Raw genomic sequence first — 17,705 nt, forward strand, 5'->3', positions numbered from 1 at the left:
TAAAGCAGGAGTAATCATTCTTCAGATGTTAAGGCTTTACTAAGCTACAATAGTCAAAACACTGTGATATCAGCAGAGGGGTGGTCACATAGATCAATGGAACAGAAAGAGAGTTAAAAAACAGATCCACAAAAAACAAAACAAACAAAAAAAACAGATCCACAATTAATTTTTGTCAATTAATTTTTGACAAGGGAACAAAAGCAATTCAGAGATGGCCCACCTTTTCAGTAAATAGTACTGGAACAATTGTGCATTCATAGCCAAAACATAAAAGCAAATAAAACCCTTGAACTGAGCCTCCCATTTTATATAAATTTTAACTCAAAATGGATCATGGACTTAAATGTAAGATGTAAAGCTATAAAACTTCTAAAAAAAATAAGAGAAAATATTCTGTATTCATATTCTGTAGTCTGACAAAATATTCTGGCAAAGCCTTCTTATATTTGATACCAAGAGCATGATTCATGAAAAGACTAACTGGATCTCATCAAATTTTAAAACTTTTGCTCCGTCATAGACCCTGTTAAGAGTATGAAAACACAAACTGTGGACTGGGAGAAAATATTTGCCAGTTACATATCTGACAAGGGACTTGCACCTAGAATACACAGAGAACTCTAAAAACCTGACATTAAAAAGACAAACAATCCAATTAGGAAATGGGCAAAAGACACACAGAGGCATTTCATCAAAGAAGGCATAGAGAGGCAAATAAGCAGATAGCTAATGGAAAGATGTTCAACATCATTAACTGTTAGAAAAATGCCAACTAAAACCACATGCCTATCAGAATGACCAAAATGAAAACTAGTAATAACACAAATGCTAATAAAGACAGGGAGAAACTGGATCACTCCCCAGTGAGGTATGAGTGAAATAATGTGAAATAATACAGGATAATATAATTTTTAAAAATGCTGTCTGGCTAAAAAAATGCTGGCTGGAGGCTAATCAGTTCTCTTGGAGCATCCAATTATGCCTGCACCCCAGCCACCCTCTTTATTGAGCTATCAATCTTCTGCCCACTATACACCTGCCTTAATTACCCCGGGGCCAGGTACCAGACGACCAAGGACAGCTCCTATGCCCCAGAACCCACCAAAATGATTCAAATAAGCTAATCCAAAACTTATTTAACCTTGCCTTGCCCATTTTTTTCCTGCAGAAATCACAACAAACACAATTGCCCATAACTGCCCTCTTTCTGCCTCCTGCCCAATCCTGGTGCTTCCCCATGTAGCCCTACACCTACATGGTGTGTTATATTCCTCCCAATGAGCCTGGGTCAACAATACCATAAAATTCTTTGTTTTTTCTCATTTGATCTGTGTCTGGCCTCCCTGTACCTCACCCTAGGTAATACACTTGAAACATATGGCCACTCTGGAAAATGGTTTGGCAGTTCCTTTTAGAACTAAAAATGTATGGGCAGCCCCAGTGGCCCAGCAGTTTAGCACCATCTTCAGCCCAGGGCGTGATCCTGGAGACCCGGGCTCGAGTCCCACATTGGGCTCCCTGTGTGGAGCCTGCTTCTCCCTCTGCCTGTGTCTCTGCCTCTCTCTCTCTCTGTGTCTGTCATGAATAAATAAATAAAATCTTAAAAAAAAAAGAACTAAAAATGTAGTTATCACATGAGCCAGCGATGACACTCTCTAGCCTTTATCACAGAAGAGTGAGAGCTCATTTTTAGCGGAAAGTTGTATGTGAATGTTGTGCGTGAATGTTCTAGCAGGCTTATGCATAATAGCCCCAAACTGGGGATGACCTTAATGCCTTTCAACTGATGAATGGTTAAATAAACTGTGGTATATCCATACCGTGGAACAGTATTTAGTAATAAAAACAACTATTGTTACAACAACTCAAATGAACCACAAGGAAGTTATGCCAAGCCATCACCAAAGGATACATGCTGCATAATTCCACCTATATGGCCCTTGTGAAAGAACATAATTAGAGAGATGAGGTTAGTGGTTGACCTGGGCTAGGGACGGGTGGGGAAGGGGAGGACATGTCTGTAAAAGCACATTGCAGGAAGTCTTGAGGTGATGGCATAATTAAGTATCATGACTGTGGTGGTGGTTCCATGAAGCTACACACATGACAAGATTGCATAGAGCCACACGTACATGTACGCTTGCATAGCCAAGTATATGTAAAGTGGTACAATCTGAATAAACTCGATGATTTGTGCCTCATGTCAAGTTTCTGGTTTTGATATTGAACTAGAGCTCTACAAGATGTGAGCATCAGGGGAGGTTGGGTGAAGGGTGCATGGGACCTCTTTACACATTTCCTTGCAATCTCATGTGATTCTATAATTAATTCAAAATGAAAAGTGTTTTTTTTTAAGCTGGAAAGAAACTTCCATAAAGGAAAATAAGCACAGCAAAACTTCAAAATCTTCAAAAGTCTCAGAAATTGGCATCAGCTACATATTCAACTGAAAATTATGTTGTTGTTGTTGTTGTTATTTTTTAAATGTAAGAGAGGCTAAAACCAAAAATGAAAGAAAGCACTCAGAAGAAATCAGACCCCAGGTCCCCTCCTCTACTCTGCTCAGCCAGGTGTTTGCCCCTCCCCCACTCTGGGGTTTTTTTATTCTCTGATGAGAGTAAAGCAGAGGGTGTCTCAATATTTATTCCTACACAGCTGTAAGAATGCTGGCAACTGAAGGGATGTTGGAAAATTTCATCTTTATTCTGGAAGAAGAGTTATCCTGTAGTCGCAATACAAGTTAGCCATTTGGCCTCTTTAAAATAACTTTAAAAAGAGGAAAATGGGAGGATGGTTAGCTATACAGCAGTAACTGGTTCTTGCCCATCTGGTTTTCTAGGAACACTTCTCTGGAGGTAGAGTAAGTTGTTGGTCAGCCCACCTGGCAGTCCTTTGTCCACTGGCCTCTACAGCTTTACCCCTGCCTTCTACAAGGTACGTTATCTTTAGTGTTCACATTAGACTTGGGAATTAGAGTGCCTGCTTCCGGCTGGTGCAGATTTGAGAAATTGGGTGTTGCTTACAGGGTTAAAAATTGCGGAGTCATGGGCCATATTGGTGGTTCTCTTGGCAATATATTTCCCTCCAAAACCTAGTAGGGTTCCATTCTATTCACACTTTATTAATTCCATATGAAAGTACTCATAGCCAAAGATATTGCTTGGACACAGTTTTAAAATCTTAGGAATTGAGTCATTTCCTTATTTGCTTTTGTGGTCTGCTCATTACCAAATTTCACAACCTAATGAAACTGAGGCTATTTTTTAAATAATCAACTCAGTTTGAAAGGCAACACTCTCAGTCTACCTTTCTCCCAGCAAGCTTTTGGTTTCTGCATGATGGGGCATCAATCTTATTTCCAGCCAAAGATACACTTTGATTCTGGAAGAATTTAGCCTTGAGCTGGTATTGTGTATCTCCGTCATAAAATGCTCAGCAACTAGGTTTCTTCCAGCTTCCATTCTTATTCTGACGTTGTGGGCTCATTCTTATGGTCAAAGATGGTAGCTTCAAGTTCCAGGCAGCAGGACAGCAGGAGGGCTAAGGGAAGGAGGCAGCAATAGATGGGGGCTTCTTTGGGGTTGGGAAGAGGAGGCTCCCTTTGTTAGAAGAAGCATGCATGTGGATATCTGGTACACAGAGGGATGACCGTGGCTGAGATGGTCGTCTGTTCAACAAAATTCATGCTGTTCCTTCCATTTGTATAGGTTCGTTGCTGAGAAGCAGCTGCTCAGACAGAATCAAGTTCTAAGCTTGTGAAATCTTTCCCAAGGCTTTTTTGCATTTCGTGGGATACATGACTAGTTCTCGCCAGCAGAGCATGGGAAGGAGTGCTATGAGTAACTTCAAGCTAAGCTAGTTAAGAAGCACTTAGGCTTCTCTCCATCTCTGCCCTGTTTACCAGGGGGATACAGAGGGCTCCAAAGCCTAGGGCAGGGATTCTTAATGCTTTTTATGCCACAAGCCACCTTGGTAGTCTGGTAAAGTCTGTAAACCCCTGTTTACAGAATAATGACAGAATAATGTCTTCTAAAGACATTATAAAGACAGAATAATGTCTTATAAAAAGCATTAAATATGATACATAGGATTACAAAGGAAATCAGTTACACTGAAATATGGTTACCAAGATATTCTATTATGACATAATTTCTATGCATTTGAATAGCATATCAAATCACAAGATCTACTGGAGGCTCTAATAGCTACTGCATTTTCGAAGTAGTAAATGAATGAAAATGATATTTCAGGATATCCCCAACATTTTCTGTTAGGATGAAGACAATGTTTTCAAACTAGAGAGAGAGGGTTACTCAACATTGTGAAAGCACAAAATATCATTGAATTGCAAACTTTAAAATGGTTAATTTGGGGTGCCCAGGTGGCTCAGTCGGTTAAGCGTCTGCCTTCTGTTCAGGTCATGATCTCAGGGTCCTGGGATCAAGCCCCACATTGGGCTCCTACTCAGTGGGAAGCCTGTTTCTCCCTCTGCCGCTCCCTCTGCGTGTGCTCTCTCACTCTCTCAAATAAATAAAATCTTTAAAAAAATGGTTAATTTTAAGTTATGTGAATTTCACCCCAATCAAAAAAGAAACAATTAACTGGGGGAGGGGAGATCTCCCCAACTAATAGGATAGAATATTAAACTGTCAGGCTGGGGTTTCCACTGGTGATACAAGTACTACTTATTCTACTGGGATTGTTACCTAGATTCAAAATGGCAGGAAATGTGAAAATTTTTTCATCTGGGTTCACAGCATCCTACCTTGAGGTCTAGGCACAGATCCCTAAGGAGTACCTGGACCGCCCCCCACCCCCACAAAAACTCTTGAACTAGGGATGACAAATCCACAAGAGGAAGGAGCTTGGGTCCCCAGGTCCCTGAATCACTACATGCAAGAAACTCGTTTGCTGATAAGAGTTGTTACATGAGCAAGATATTTTGTATTTGTTTATTATAGCAGCTAGCATTACCCTGAGGCAGTAAGTTCCCATTTCTGCTTAATTATGAGTCAGGCTATTCCAGAAACTGAATAAATCCTAACAAATTCAGAGTGACCATAAATCAAATTACACATTAAGACTCTGGAGACTCTGTCACCTCAGCCCCTCCCAATGAAGCCCCATGGCCCCTACCATCTCTGGAGAGACCCACAATTGGTCTCCTGCCATCACTCCAACACCCCATATGTCCCATAATAAGTAGCAAAGGAACAAAATATTTTTTACCCAGGGTAGTAGTATCAGTGATGAATCTGCCCATAGAATTTGAATCAAATAACCCTGTTTGGACTTGCAGTCTCAGAGTCAGTAAGCACCTCATCCAGTAAGCATATTTGAAGGGGTTTTGGTGTGTTTGTTTTGTTTTGTTATTTAAGGCCAAAGCTTTGTAATTAATTCAAATCTTACTAGAGAGTGTGGCTGGAGTAGGGCCAGAGATGAGACATTAATTTTCTTCTTCATGCCTTTCTGCTGTTTGGTTTTAATCATTTTTGAAGTTTTTTGTTTTTCTTAAGATTTTATTTGTTTATCCATGTGAGACACACACAGAGAGAGAGAGAGGCAGAGACATAGGCAGAGGGAGAAGCAAGCTCCTGGTGGGGAGCCTGATGAGGAACTTGATCCTGGACCCCCGGGAATCACACCCTGAGCCAAAGGCAGATGTTCAACCGCTGAGCCACCCAGGTGTCCTGGTTTTAAGCATTTTTGAAACCATGACCGCAAATTACTTATACAACCTTAGAAAAAAAATACACTTGAAAACAGAAATGGATTTGCAGCCTTTGCCTGTTCTCACTGCTTCTTTACAGTGAGTCTTCAGGTAGAGAATCCAAGCTCTGAAATGGGAGAACCCCACCCTGTCTCCCACATTCTGAGGCACCAAGGCACTTTCTCCTCACTGTGTACTGGTAGTTGAACCAGGACTGGATGGGTTCCCAGAGAAGCAACTAGCAGGAGGTCTGAGCAGGTACAGCTGATACAGAGGCCTTGGACCTCTGCTTCTTTCTGCCTTTCTACATCTATTCCTTTCTTCGACAAACAGTAGCCTCAGTTTTTTGGGGGGATTCTCTCCCCCCACCAGTTCTTTTCATATATGCTTTGAGTGATGTTGAAGATAATCCAGGTCCAAGAGTGGGCATGTGACATCTTCCTGGCCAGGATGGAACATTGCCCTGAATGTGGCATTTGGTTCAGGGATGGAAATGAGGCAGGCCCAGATGTCTATGGAGTCTGGCAGGAGCTGGCATCCACTCTGCTTCAGTGTGGTCCCTGATGATAAAAACCAACATGGAGGTGAGCAGAACTGAGTGGCATTAGCCCCCAGATCAAGCCACACCTAAAGCTGATGTCTATTTCCTGGCCTTTTAAAGCTGTTTAGGCCAGCTAATTCCTTTCTTGTCTTACAGCTGTTTGAGTACAGTTTTCAACCAACCGCAGGTTAAAACAATGGACAAGGGACCTTTCTGAAGAAAACCGTGACCTGAAGGCCTTGAGCCCAGAGAAAAAGAGACAGATGACTAGGGTGGATCCATGTCTTTGGGGAGTCAGAGATCTTGGTCATCAGTTCTGGTCCCTAGCCAGCAAGTCTCCACCCTGAGAGAAAGCATCAGATTACCAAAGATGAGTGGCCAAGGTTCTCATAACAGAGAGGAAGAAACTGGGAAAGCCTGCAGGTTGGAAAGCCTCAAAAGCAATCCCAGTTAGTGGCATGGAGGCGACAACGTGAGTCAGACTTATATGCGAGCTCACAGCATGGCAGGAGACATAAGAGCATCTTCTGCTAAGTCCCCTAATGGAGGGACAGAGGGTGGAGAGCTGAGGAGACAGTGACCAACTCTAACCAGGGAAGCCATCTCAGAGGTGTGAGATGGAATCTGCTCCTGTTCTTTAGCTGTCCTCAACATTCCCCAAGGAATCCCTTGCCCCGTCTCAATACATTTGGTTCATGAAGGGCTGACCTCATGCCTTGTTACACAGAGATGGGGCTTAGGCCAGGCCAGGCCAGTGAGAGACTGTCCTGGGCTTTTTGCTGGAACCATGAGGAAAGAAGTACTCTATCCACATGGAGAAACTGGTAGAATCTGGTAGAAGCAGATGCTGGTGGCCATCTTCCTTGCCTGGTCAAAAGTCTGTGAGGACACTAGTGTGGAGGAGCAGAGCAGAGGAGCAGAGTGAGGGAGTCAGACTGATTTTTGAGGACATCTTATGATGCCTGAACTTTTCAGTTACATGACATCTGTGTACATAAATGACCTCTTTTGTTTGTTTGTTTGTTTGTTTTTTTTTCATAAATGACCTCTTGCTGCATAAAGCCTATTTGAGTTGGGGTTTTATAACTTGCAATGGGGAAGTCTTACCTAACACATGAGGCTCTTTGATCTGGATCTGGAAAGGTGAGGCATTTGATGGTTTCTCTTCACAGAGAACAAGATGTGCTTAGGGAGGGCCACCACTGGTACCTTCTCTGTGGTACCTAGCCTAAGGAGATGGCCCCGAATAAGTCTATCCTCCCTGTATGTGCATGCAGCTCCTGACTTACTTATATCTTCTCTTCTTGAATCTGGCTTGGGCTTGTGACTGCTTTGACCAATAGAATACAGAGAACATGATATTCCTCAGAAGGCCTGCCAGCTTCTTCTTCCTTCCTCATGGAGCGCTAGGTTGCCAAGTAGGACATCTAGAATAACCTGCTGGAGGAAGAGGCCACAGAAAAGCAGAATGACACATTACACAGAGATACAGTTCTCACCAGGGGGCCCTGAGATGGCAGACATCCAATCCCTAGCCACCACCTCAGGTATAGGCATGAGAGACCTCCAGTGAGACCAGTAGAACTGTCTAGCTGGACACCAGAATCATAAGATATAAAAAAGTTGTTTTATGCACTAAGTTTTTCGTTATGATTTCCCATCCTCCATATACACTGTGCCGATTATAAAAAGTAGCTCCCTCTAGGTGGATGAATTACCAAAAGGCACCTGTCTGTCCAGGCTACAGCATCGGTTGCTAGGGCACAGTGCTTAAGTGGGGGGAGAGACCTAGATGGCTATCAGTCCCTCAGGTAGGTGATACTGAATAGCAGGAGCTGGACGCCAGTACTTGGTGGTCTGGGGTTGGAGCGTATGGACAGGAATGCTTAGGGGTCAGTCTGCACTTGTCTTATCAATCCCTCACCCCTGCTGGGCTTTTGGTGCTGCCCAGCCCCCTCCCTCCAGTGTCCTCTGGCACTTGAGGACTAGGCTGTCACTTGACTTTTTGGAAGAATACAGGTAAGGACCATCCCAAGGCCATGCTGGAGAAACAAGCACGGAACTCCAGCAGCTTCGGTCCTTCCTCTTTTCCTCGCTCTTCCTACTCTCCTCTGCACCTCGGCAGCAAGCAGCCATCCATTTCCCATAACCTCCTAGCCCAAGTCCATCTTCCCTGAGGGAGTGTCTCACTTCTTTGCTACTGTTAATTTCCGGAACCAATCTCACACCCGTTTATTTCTTCAGGGCTGACTTTTCCAGGAGCCAGTGACCCATCCCTGCTTGCCTATCCTTGGTAGGTGGACGGGCGGCCATCCTTTCCCCATGCATGCCTCTCTAAAGAATGTTTGTTGGACGTCTCTCTTGGCCTAGACGGGGAACTTACTAGGGCCAGGGTGGGGCCGGATTCCTCTGTACAGTCTGGCTCCAGCACGGGGGCTCAGCACCTGTCAGGAACGTGCCCCGAAGCAAGCACCATCCCCAGTGATCTCTGCTCGCCTTCCGTCGCCACCTAAGGACAACAGCTTCATTTCTTTTTAAAAACATTTTATTTATTTATTCATGAGACAGAAAGAGAGAGAGAGAGGCGAGGGGCAGGGGCAGAGGCAGCAGGGAGCCCGACGTGGACTCATCCCGATCCCGGGCCCGGGCCTCCGGGATCACGCCCCGGGCTGCAGGCGGCGCTAACCCGCTGCGCCCGCGGCTGCCCGCAGCCTGGCTTCCGAAGGCCGCCCTCGGGCCGGGGCTCTGGCTGGGACCCCCCACCACAACCTACTTACTGTACTGCTCGGCCGTGAACGGGCCGACCCGGGGCGCTAGTTAACGCTTTTCCTGCCGGTTGGAGGCAAGAAGCCGCAGCGACCGCTCACGGTCGCGGGTCTCCTCCGGCAGATGAAGGCGCCGCTGAAGTCGTCTGCGAGCCGCCCCGCATCCCCGCCAACGGACAGGGGCACGAAGGGGAAGGAGGCCGAGGAAACGGTGGGGAGACAGCAAACAAAAGTGAACAGCCTGGGACAAGAGAAGGAAAAGAGGATGGATGGCAAAGCGGAGGGCAGCCGAGGCAGAGCAGGGACCCCGCGGGACAGCACCGAGCAGAGCGGCGAGCGGGCGGAGCGGGCCAGGAGAGCGCCGGGCCGGCCCATCGCCGCCCAGCGCGGAGGGGGGCCAGGGGGCGGGGCTTGGGGCGCGACCCACCCGCCGCGCAGCGAATGGTCGCGCCCGGCAGCGGCGGCCAATGGGCGGCCGGGATGTTGGAGCGGCGGCGGCGGCCGGGTGCTCGCTGGCTGGGGGACGGCGGCCGCCGCCATGATGCTTGTTTGCTTTCAATGAAAACGAGGGGGGCGCGAAGGAGGAGGCGGCGGCGTCGGTGGAGGCGGCGTCGGCGGCGCGGAGGCGAGGGCGGCAGCGGGCGCAGCGAGGAGGGCGAGGCGGGAGGCCGAGGGGGCGGGAGGGCGTAGCGGTGGCCCGTCGGGGCGGCTGACGCGGTGGCGCTCGAAGGGGGAACAAAGAGCGGCGGCTGAGGCGGCGGAGGCGGCGGAGGAGCGGCGGCGGCGCTGCAGCGGCGGGCGGGACTGGTATGGTGGTTCCACAGGTCAGACCCCGCTGCACTCACCGGGAGGAGGCGGCGGCAGCGGCGGAGGAAGGCGGCGCACCCCGAGAGGTGAGCAAGGCGGGCCCGAGGCCCGGCCGGGCGCCGCTCCCCGCACTGGCCGCGCGCGGGGCCCGCTCGGTCGTGGCGCGCGGGGCCACGGCGCGGGCGGTTTGAGTGTGAGGCTGGCGAGCCCGCAGCTCGGCCGAAGCGGCGGCTGTTGGGGGCCTCCGAGTGCCGCCGTGCCGATCCGGCCAGCTCCCAGGCCGCGCCCCCGCGCCCAGCCCGGGGGGCGGGGGGTGCTGATTGACGGCGCGGGCGCGGGCGGGGGCGGGGGCGCGGGCGGGGGCGGGGCGCGCCGGGGCGGGGCGGGGCGGGGCGCGCCGGGGGCGGCGGGGGGTATCCGCGACTCTTGGCCGGGATGGGTGGCAACTTTGGAGGAGTGGCTGTGTGGGATCGTGCGTCGTGGAGTGTGGAACTTCGCAGCTACCGCGACGCGGTCAACCAGCGGTTGACCCCCTAACCCGAAAGTATTTCAAATTCATTTGAACGCAGATTTGGGGGAAGTGGGCGGGACTGACAGCGACCTGATTCAAGAGGCCCTTAGCACCCGATGGAGAGATTTCTGGTATCGCTCAGAACTTACTGGAAGCAGTTTTCTCCCGTCACCCCGACCGCGTGTCTCCCTTTTTATTTCTAAACACCGATCGTTATTTTCTTTGGAAACTTTTTCTCTTTGACACTTTTCTCCCTCCCTTTCCCCCCGGAGAGCCTGCTAAGGAACACCTGTAATCGTTTCTTTAACTGTTGCCGCAGATGACAACATTGTGCAAGTACCCTTGCTTGACCCATCTTGCATTTACTGTGTTGAGCTGAGGTAATTTAAATAATCTGCTTGAATTTGAGTTCCCACACTTACTGTTTTCTAGGTCCGTTGTCTCATCAGTGCTAGTATGGAATTTCTTACATTCTTGTGTCTGGAAATTTCGTTTTAGGGAGGAAGAGAGGGAGTATGAACTAGTGAAAAATAAAACGGCGGGTGATGGCACTGATTGTTTTTCACAGGACGCTAGGGTTTGCCATTCCAGAACAGTTCTGCAGGCTTTCCGGGCTGATGTGGTCATAGATCAAAAGGTTTTGAAGATTTTCTTTGTAATTGCTGTCAGAACAGTTGTCACAGTCTTCAGAATGTGATGTCTGTTAGAGTTAAAATTGCTTCATATTTTTTTGACCAGTGATCTAGTCTAGTCAATATGCTTTAAACAATATTTGAAAAGCTACGACTATGGAAACAGACCTAGAAAGGTTCATTCAAGTGACTTGGCCAATGTGCTTGCAGTGAAGAGGGAAAGCACATGAGTATATGAGGTATTTGCTGGAGATTAGTTCTTTTGGGAGGGCAGAAGGTGTTTTAATGGGTAGAAATTATTTGTGGTAGTTGTGTCTCTTCAGTTCGCAGTTAAACAAGATACTAAAGTAGTCAAAACAAGAATGGAATAGAAGACAAGTTTTCTTGTGAGACTGAGAAGATTTGCTCTGAGAGTTGATTCGTGCATAGCTTCAGAAGTGTCTCAATCAGTGGTAATGTGGATGAAGAAACCCTTTGAATACATACTTGGTTTGTAGGTGTTTTCAGGTTTCTTAAATCTTGGTGGCAAATTAAACCTACAATTTTTGTGAAATTTCAGACTGTTAAGTTGGTTATAGAACTTGGTCCTGGCTGCAGATAAAGGCATTAAAGGAATTTGCCCACTGTACTTGTAGTGATAAATTCAGATTTCGGTCAGTGCTTAGGCATTCCACTAGGTACATGTTAACCTTCTTACATTGTTTGAAGCTTAAGCATTTTTCAGATCCTAGTGCAATGAAAGGCATAATGTATGTAAGGCATACTGGAATAAATGGTCAGTGGTGCTCACAGCTGTAGACCTTGGGTCATAAGGGCAAGAGACCAATATTTGCACACTGGCAACTTCCCCATATGCAGAGTAGACTGGTTGGGAAGCCCTTCCTTTTTTTTTTTTTTTTTAAGATTTTATTTATTCTTGAGAGACAGAGAGAGAGAGTCAGAGACATGGAGGGAGAAGCAGACTCCCTGTGGACTCCATCCCAGGATCAACCACTGAGCTACTCATGAGCCCCCGAGAAGCTCTGCTTTTAAAGTGTTTATCGCTTTGGAAAGGTCCAAATAGGTTCAGCTAAGGACATGTATTTTAATGCAGAAAAGGCTTGGATTTGTAGGTATGCAGTACTTGTATATGCTTTATTGTTGTGAATGGAACTTAATGTTATTGTCTAGAAAAATGTTCCGATTTCAGTGTTAATCCTTAGCTTCCATCTTGATGTACTTGTTTCCTTAAACTTGGCTGCTACTCACTTTACCAAGTAGCCATTTTACAACAAAGTGTGATTAAGAAAATGCTATATGAAATTAAGAAATACTGAATAAACTGTAAACTTATTTATACAGAGGCTGGCGCATTAGAGTACAGTGGAATGCACCATATTTTAGTATTTGAACAAATATTAAAGAGGAGAAAGTTACTTGTGTCCAAAATGGGGACTTATACATACGTTGCCTTAACCTTACCGCTTCTCTGGCCTTTACCTCTCCTTCATCCATCTGTATTTTCTTGATAACTTCATTTATGTGTCAAGGAATAGCATATTCTGGGTACAGTGTTGGACTCAGAGAATTCAAAAATGAATTCTACTCAGTTTTTGCCATGTAGTCTATAGGCATAGAAGGTGTACATAGTGCAATGAGAGAATAGAAGAAAGGATCATTACATTTGTGGAAGACGTGTGAGCAGCTTACAGAAAATGACCTGGAATAGATGTTTGTCAAACTAGGGAGAGGGGATCATTTTAAATGGAAGAGAGTGGTGAGTGTACTGAGATGACAAGAGTTGGGGTAAGGCCAGTAGTGAGGTGTACTAGAACAAGAGAGTGACTGGAGAGGTGTGTGTCCTAGGTTTTGAAGGATGGTGTTTGCTCAACTAAACATGAAGTTTATCTTTATCCCAAAAGGGAGGAGCCGAAATATTTTTATTAGGGGAGCAAGGTGATTTAATAGACCACTTTGACATCCAGTGTGGAGGATTTAGTGGAGGCCCTACATATAAAATATAAAGTCACTTTTGAGACAGTATGGAGTTAGTGACTCTCAATCTTTTTAACCTGGATATAGTGTCTGTTGTGTTCCTTATATAACGAACTTGAGGGTTTGGCCAATTGCTTTATAATAGAGGGTTATTTGAAATCAAAATGTCAGGATGTTTTAGAAGTTAAAAGCAGTCAAAATAATGAAACCCATAAAATGGTACACTTGAAAATTCGGGCATTTGTTTTTTGAGCTAGGCTTAGGCATACTGTAGAGCTTAAGCTGGAGAAAACCACCCTCTGCTCACTAGAAGTGAGGGACACCAAGTTTAAAGGTTGTGACTGTCCTAATAGTCTGCTGGGACATGGGCTGTATGTATGTGAATCTTGTGGGAGGGCAGAATTTTCTCTCCAGTAACTTACTGCAGTTGGAATATTGAAATTTTCTTAAAGTCTAAGAGTTCATCATAGAGCTGATAGTTTATGTAGCCCACTCTGCTGTGAAGCAGCATAGAGGTTCATGAAAGTTACCATGCTATGCAAAATTGTGCAGTAAAAACTATAGGCCCAAAGGAAAAAATGAAATCAAAACACAACACTAAAAAACTTAGTGGCTTATTGTTAAAAATAAACCTGATGAAAATGGTAACACGGTTTTAGACATGTGAAATGGTTAAGGAATCAATATATAAATGCTGTAATAAATGGGACACTTTACATTGAGAAAGTTTTGCTTGTGGAGAGGGGCATGGAAAGGTTTGCTGCTTGTGAGTTTCTGTGAAATGGTAGAAGGCAGGTTACCTGAATGGTAACATGGTTACATGGTTACCTGAAGGTTAACATGGAATGTTAAGAGTAACTCCAGATATGGGTGGGTGGGTGTGGCTTATCACACACATAGCGAACTCATGGGGCAGATAGTGTTTGAGGTATGTGTGTTTTGTTTGTTTCTGCACAGCTCATTTTAGCTAGGTGCAGTTTTCTACCTTCATCTAGTGCATTAGATGCAGATAAATGGTATGCAAATGAGAATTTCACTTTGTGCTCACATTCCCTGATATATCAATCACGTTGGAACAAATTCACATTTCAGAACAAGCAATATAGCAGAACTAATTATACGTGAATACAGCATTTTAAGATAGTACTAAAACTTGGTTCCAAAAATACTCAAACACCCATATGTCAGGCGCCATGTATAGACTTGCTATCCTTATGGGGCTTATGGTCTTTTGTCCCAAGTGGATTTATAGTGGGGTATAAAGACGAATGATCCAATAAAGCACTCATCAGATTATACAGTAATGAGGAATATACAAAGCATTTGGGCCATGCTGAGGAAGGAACAGCTAATTTTTTTTTTTTTTTAAGATTTATTTATTCATGAGAGACATACAGAGAGAGAGAGGCAGAGACACAGGCAGAGGGAGAAGCAGGCTCCATGCAGGGAGCCTGACGTGGGACTCGATCCGGGGTTTCCAGGATCATGCCCTGGGCCGAAGGCAGGCGCCAAACCGCTGAGCCACCCAGGGATTCCGGAACAGCTAATTTTGTTTGGGAAACTTGATGGAGTCATCTTAGAGGTCTTTGAGCTGAGTTTTGAAGGGTGAATAGGCACTTGTCAGGCTGAGTAGGACTTTTCCTGGAGAAGGGGATGTGCATGTGCAAAGTGAGGTTACATACAACTTGGACTGTGAAACAAGATGCAAGGATGAGGACAGGAGGGGTGGCCAGAAACAGTCAGTGAATAGTCTTAGGCTTTTTCTTTAAATGTTAGGACTTCTGTCTGTCTATAATGGGGATCCATTGAGAGGTTAACTGGATAGGAGTGGGGAAATTGTGACACACTTTTTTAGGAGACACATAGTAAAAATGTGGAGGTTAGATGAAAGGGGTCAAGAAACTGAGGTCAAAGAGTTCATTTAAGTCCTTGTGAGAGGTCAGGGACATAATAGGAGCTGGAAAAGAATAAGATAAATATGGGGCACCTGGGTGGCCCAGTGGCTGAGTGTCTGCCTTCGGCTCAGGTCGTGATCCTGGGGTCCCTGGATCCAGTCCCACATTGGGCTCCCCATAGGGAGCCTGCTTCTCCCTCTCCCTATGTCTCTGCCTCTTTCTCTGTCTCTCATGAATGAATAAATAAAATCTTTTTTTTTTAAAGGATCAGATAAGTTTGAAAGATAACAGAATTAGGGATAGATTAGCGATGAGTTACAAAAATAGCGTACCATTCAGAAGTTTTTTAGCTTGGATAACTTGGTATGGTTTAACTTGGGAAGTAGAGGAAGAAGAGCAGGTTTGGACAAGGAAAGTGGAATGGCTTGCTTTTGATTCTTCAGTTTCACATGGCCTGTTGGATATTTAGGTGGGTATGTCTAATAAGTATTATCTGGACCAGAGAGTGCTTAGGGATTTTATAGATTTGACTACTATATAGTTAGTGTTGGAACTTAGAGCATCACTTGGGAAGAGTGTATGAACAAATGCTTTTCACCTTTTTGGGGGTGGTAGGGTTCCCATTTGAGAATCAGTTGAGCATTTTTGCATGTGCTGAGAATGAAAGTACATGTAAGTGTGAAACTTACTCATGGAGCTCACGTTAATATAGAAGAGGAAAAGGAGAGGGCCAAGGGAACCCTTAGAAACAGCCAATATAAAAAAAAAAAAGAAAAAGCCAATATTACATTTTGGACAGGACTGCAATAAAATGATTAAAGAGGTAGGAGAATAGGAGAGAGCAAAATTACAGATGCTAAGAGAAGTAGAAGCGCTGAGCAAGAGGGTGTTTTCAGTGGTGACTAGTGATGGCCAGGTTTAGGATAGGATGAGCTCTGAGAATGGTTTAATAGGATTTGGCGGTTAGGTGAATATAAGCAGAGAAAATTTTTCTGGGACTTGGGAGCGTGCGAGTCAGACTCTAGGTTAGGTTTTGAGCAAATGGGAGGTTAAGAAAAAGTTTATAGACTGCTGTTTGAAAAATTTAAAGTGGAAAAGAGGGAAAGAAGGTAATAGTTTAAAGAAGAAGACGGGATTGAGAGAAGGTCGACACCTATATTTTTCAGTCTTATGTTTTCTTTAAGTCCAAAACCGAGGAAATGAATTTCTAATATATATATATATATATTAAAAACATATATATAGATAGATAGATAGATAGATATCTAACATATATATATCTATATATATTAGGCTTTTCCCTGATATGATTGGCTGAAATGATTGACTTTGGTCACATGAAGTTATTTTCTTTGTGATTTCAAAAACAAGAAAATTTTCCTCATTGGAGGTAGATCTGATGTAAAATCATAATGTTAGAACTTTCAGTCTTAAATTACTGGAAGACTAACATTTGCTTTTCATACCCCTTGCTAGGTTTGTGTTTTTCCTGTGCTCAATAGTCCAGAGTTGAGTGAAGTGTCTGATGCACTTTTATTTTTATTTTATTATTATTATTTTGGTTTAGAGAGGGGGAGTGCAAGTAAGAGTGTGAGAGGGAGAGGGAGAGAGAACTTTGAAGCCAACTCCCCTTTGAGCACAGAGCCCACACAGGGCTAGATCCCTCCACTCTGAGATCATGACCTGAGCTAAAAATCAGGAGTTGGTCACTTAACGAACTGAGCCACCCAGGTGCCCCTAAATGTAGAATAGTATCAAAGAAGGAATCATTAGGGATCCCTGGATGGCGCAGTGGTTTAGCTCGGCCTAGGGCGTGATCCTGGATACCTGGGATGGGTTCCCCACATCGGGCTCCCTGCATGGAGCCTGCTTCTCCCTCTGCCTGTGTCTCTGCCTCTCTCTCTCTCATGAATAAATAAATAAAAATCTTTTAAAAAAAAAAAAAGAGAGAGAGAAGGAATCATTAGGCTTAGTCATTTTCTTTCAAAGTCATTTGCTACAAAAATATACCTTAAAAAGTAAGCATGTGGAGATCTAGCCAAGCAGAAATTAATCCGTGATCTTTTATCCAAAAAGAGCATTACAGGTGATTCTCTCCATTCATCTAGCTGTTGTATATAGGTTTTTTAACTAGGCAGATTTTGAGTGGGGGACGTGTGAGTGGGATAGATGAAAAAGGGTATTAGAGGAGTCCCTGCTAATTAAAGACCAAGCAGAAATGAAGATGAATTCATGTTAAGTCAAAAATATTATTTGCACTGAGCTTTTTGGGGGGCAGTTTTTTCTTTCAGAAGACGGTATAGTTAGTTCTATGTAAATACCACAGCATCATAAAACAGTATCTGATGAAGCCAACTGCCATGTTTTGTGGAACAACAGCTTTTCATATATTTTCATTTAAAATTGTTGAAAGTGAAAACCGTACTTTATTTGGGACATTTAAAGAATTACCATTTGGTTTCTAATTTTAGGGAAACTAGAGAAACTCAGACTTAGGGATTTGTAGTCACAGGAAAAAAATAGCTTTGTTGAATGCTACTAATGTAAAAGACAATGTGCTTTACATGTGTTATCTTATTTAATCGCCATACCAAAACTGTGAGATAGATAGCTTCTTTGTAAATGAGGAAGCTTTAATCTTAAAGGTGAATGTAAACACATCTTTCTTGAGATAGGTCTGTTTGACTCTAGTTTGTATTCTTAATTTCACTGTACTTCCCCCACTTCTGTCCTGACACACACTCATGGTGCTGTGGCTTGGAATGGACCTTTGATACAGATTTGAAAAATACAGGGAGACACAGTTGCTGCCCCAAACTTATAACCATTTACACTGGTGGCTAATCATGTTGATAAAATAGAGCTGC

The 17,705-nt window shown here is 44.6% G+C and overlaps 2 protein-coding genes across 3 annotated transcripts in view; one reads left to right on the forward strand and one right to left on the reverse strand.

The window, feature by feature from the left end:
- Nucleotides 1–2,683: 2,683 nt before the first annotated feature.
- LOC140594834 (uncharacterized) lies at nt 2,684–10,964 on the reverse strand. The gene is made up of 6 exons (XM_072731920.1): nt 10,760–10,964; nt 9,447–10,142; nt 9,032–9,260; nt 8,638–8,763; nt 7,544–7,694; nt 2,684–6,273 (listed from the first exon to the last, which is right to left on the reverse strand). Exons 1-3 carry the CDS (start codon nt 10,962–10,964, stop codon nt 9,118–9,120), a joined length of 1,044 nt encoding a protein of 347 aa, XP_072588021.1. The 3' UTR covers nt 2,684–6,273; nt 7,544–7,694; nt 8,638–8,763; nt 9,032–9,117.
- CNOT6 (CCR4-NOT transcription complex subunit 6) overlaps nt 9,783–17,705 on the forward strand; it is a 68,577-nt gene continuing 60,654 nt past the window's right edge. For both annotated transcript variants that reach the window (XM_072728838.1, XM_072728839.1), the window contains exon 1: nt 9,783–9,912. The gene's annotated coding sequence lies outside the window, so the exon portion shown is untranslated. The remainder of the gene's footprint in view (nt 9,913–17,705) is intronic.

The sequence above is a fragment of the Vulpes vulpes genome, chromosome 12 (genome assembly GCF_048418805.1).
Source record: "Vulpes vulpes isolate BD-2025 chromosome 12, VulVul3, whole genome shotgun sequence".
NCBI lineage: Eukaryota > Metazoa > Chordata > Mammalia > Carnivora > Canidae > Vulpes > Vulpes vulpes.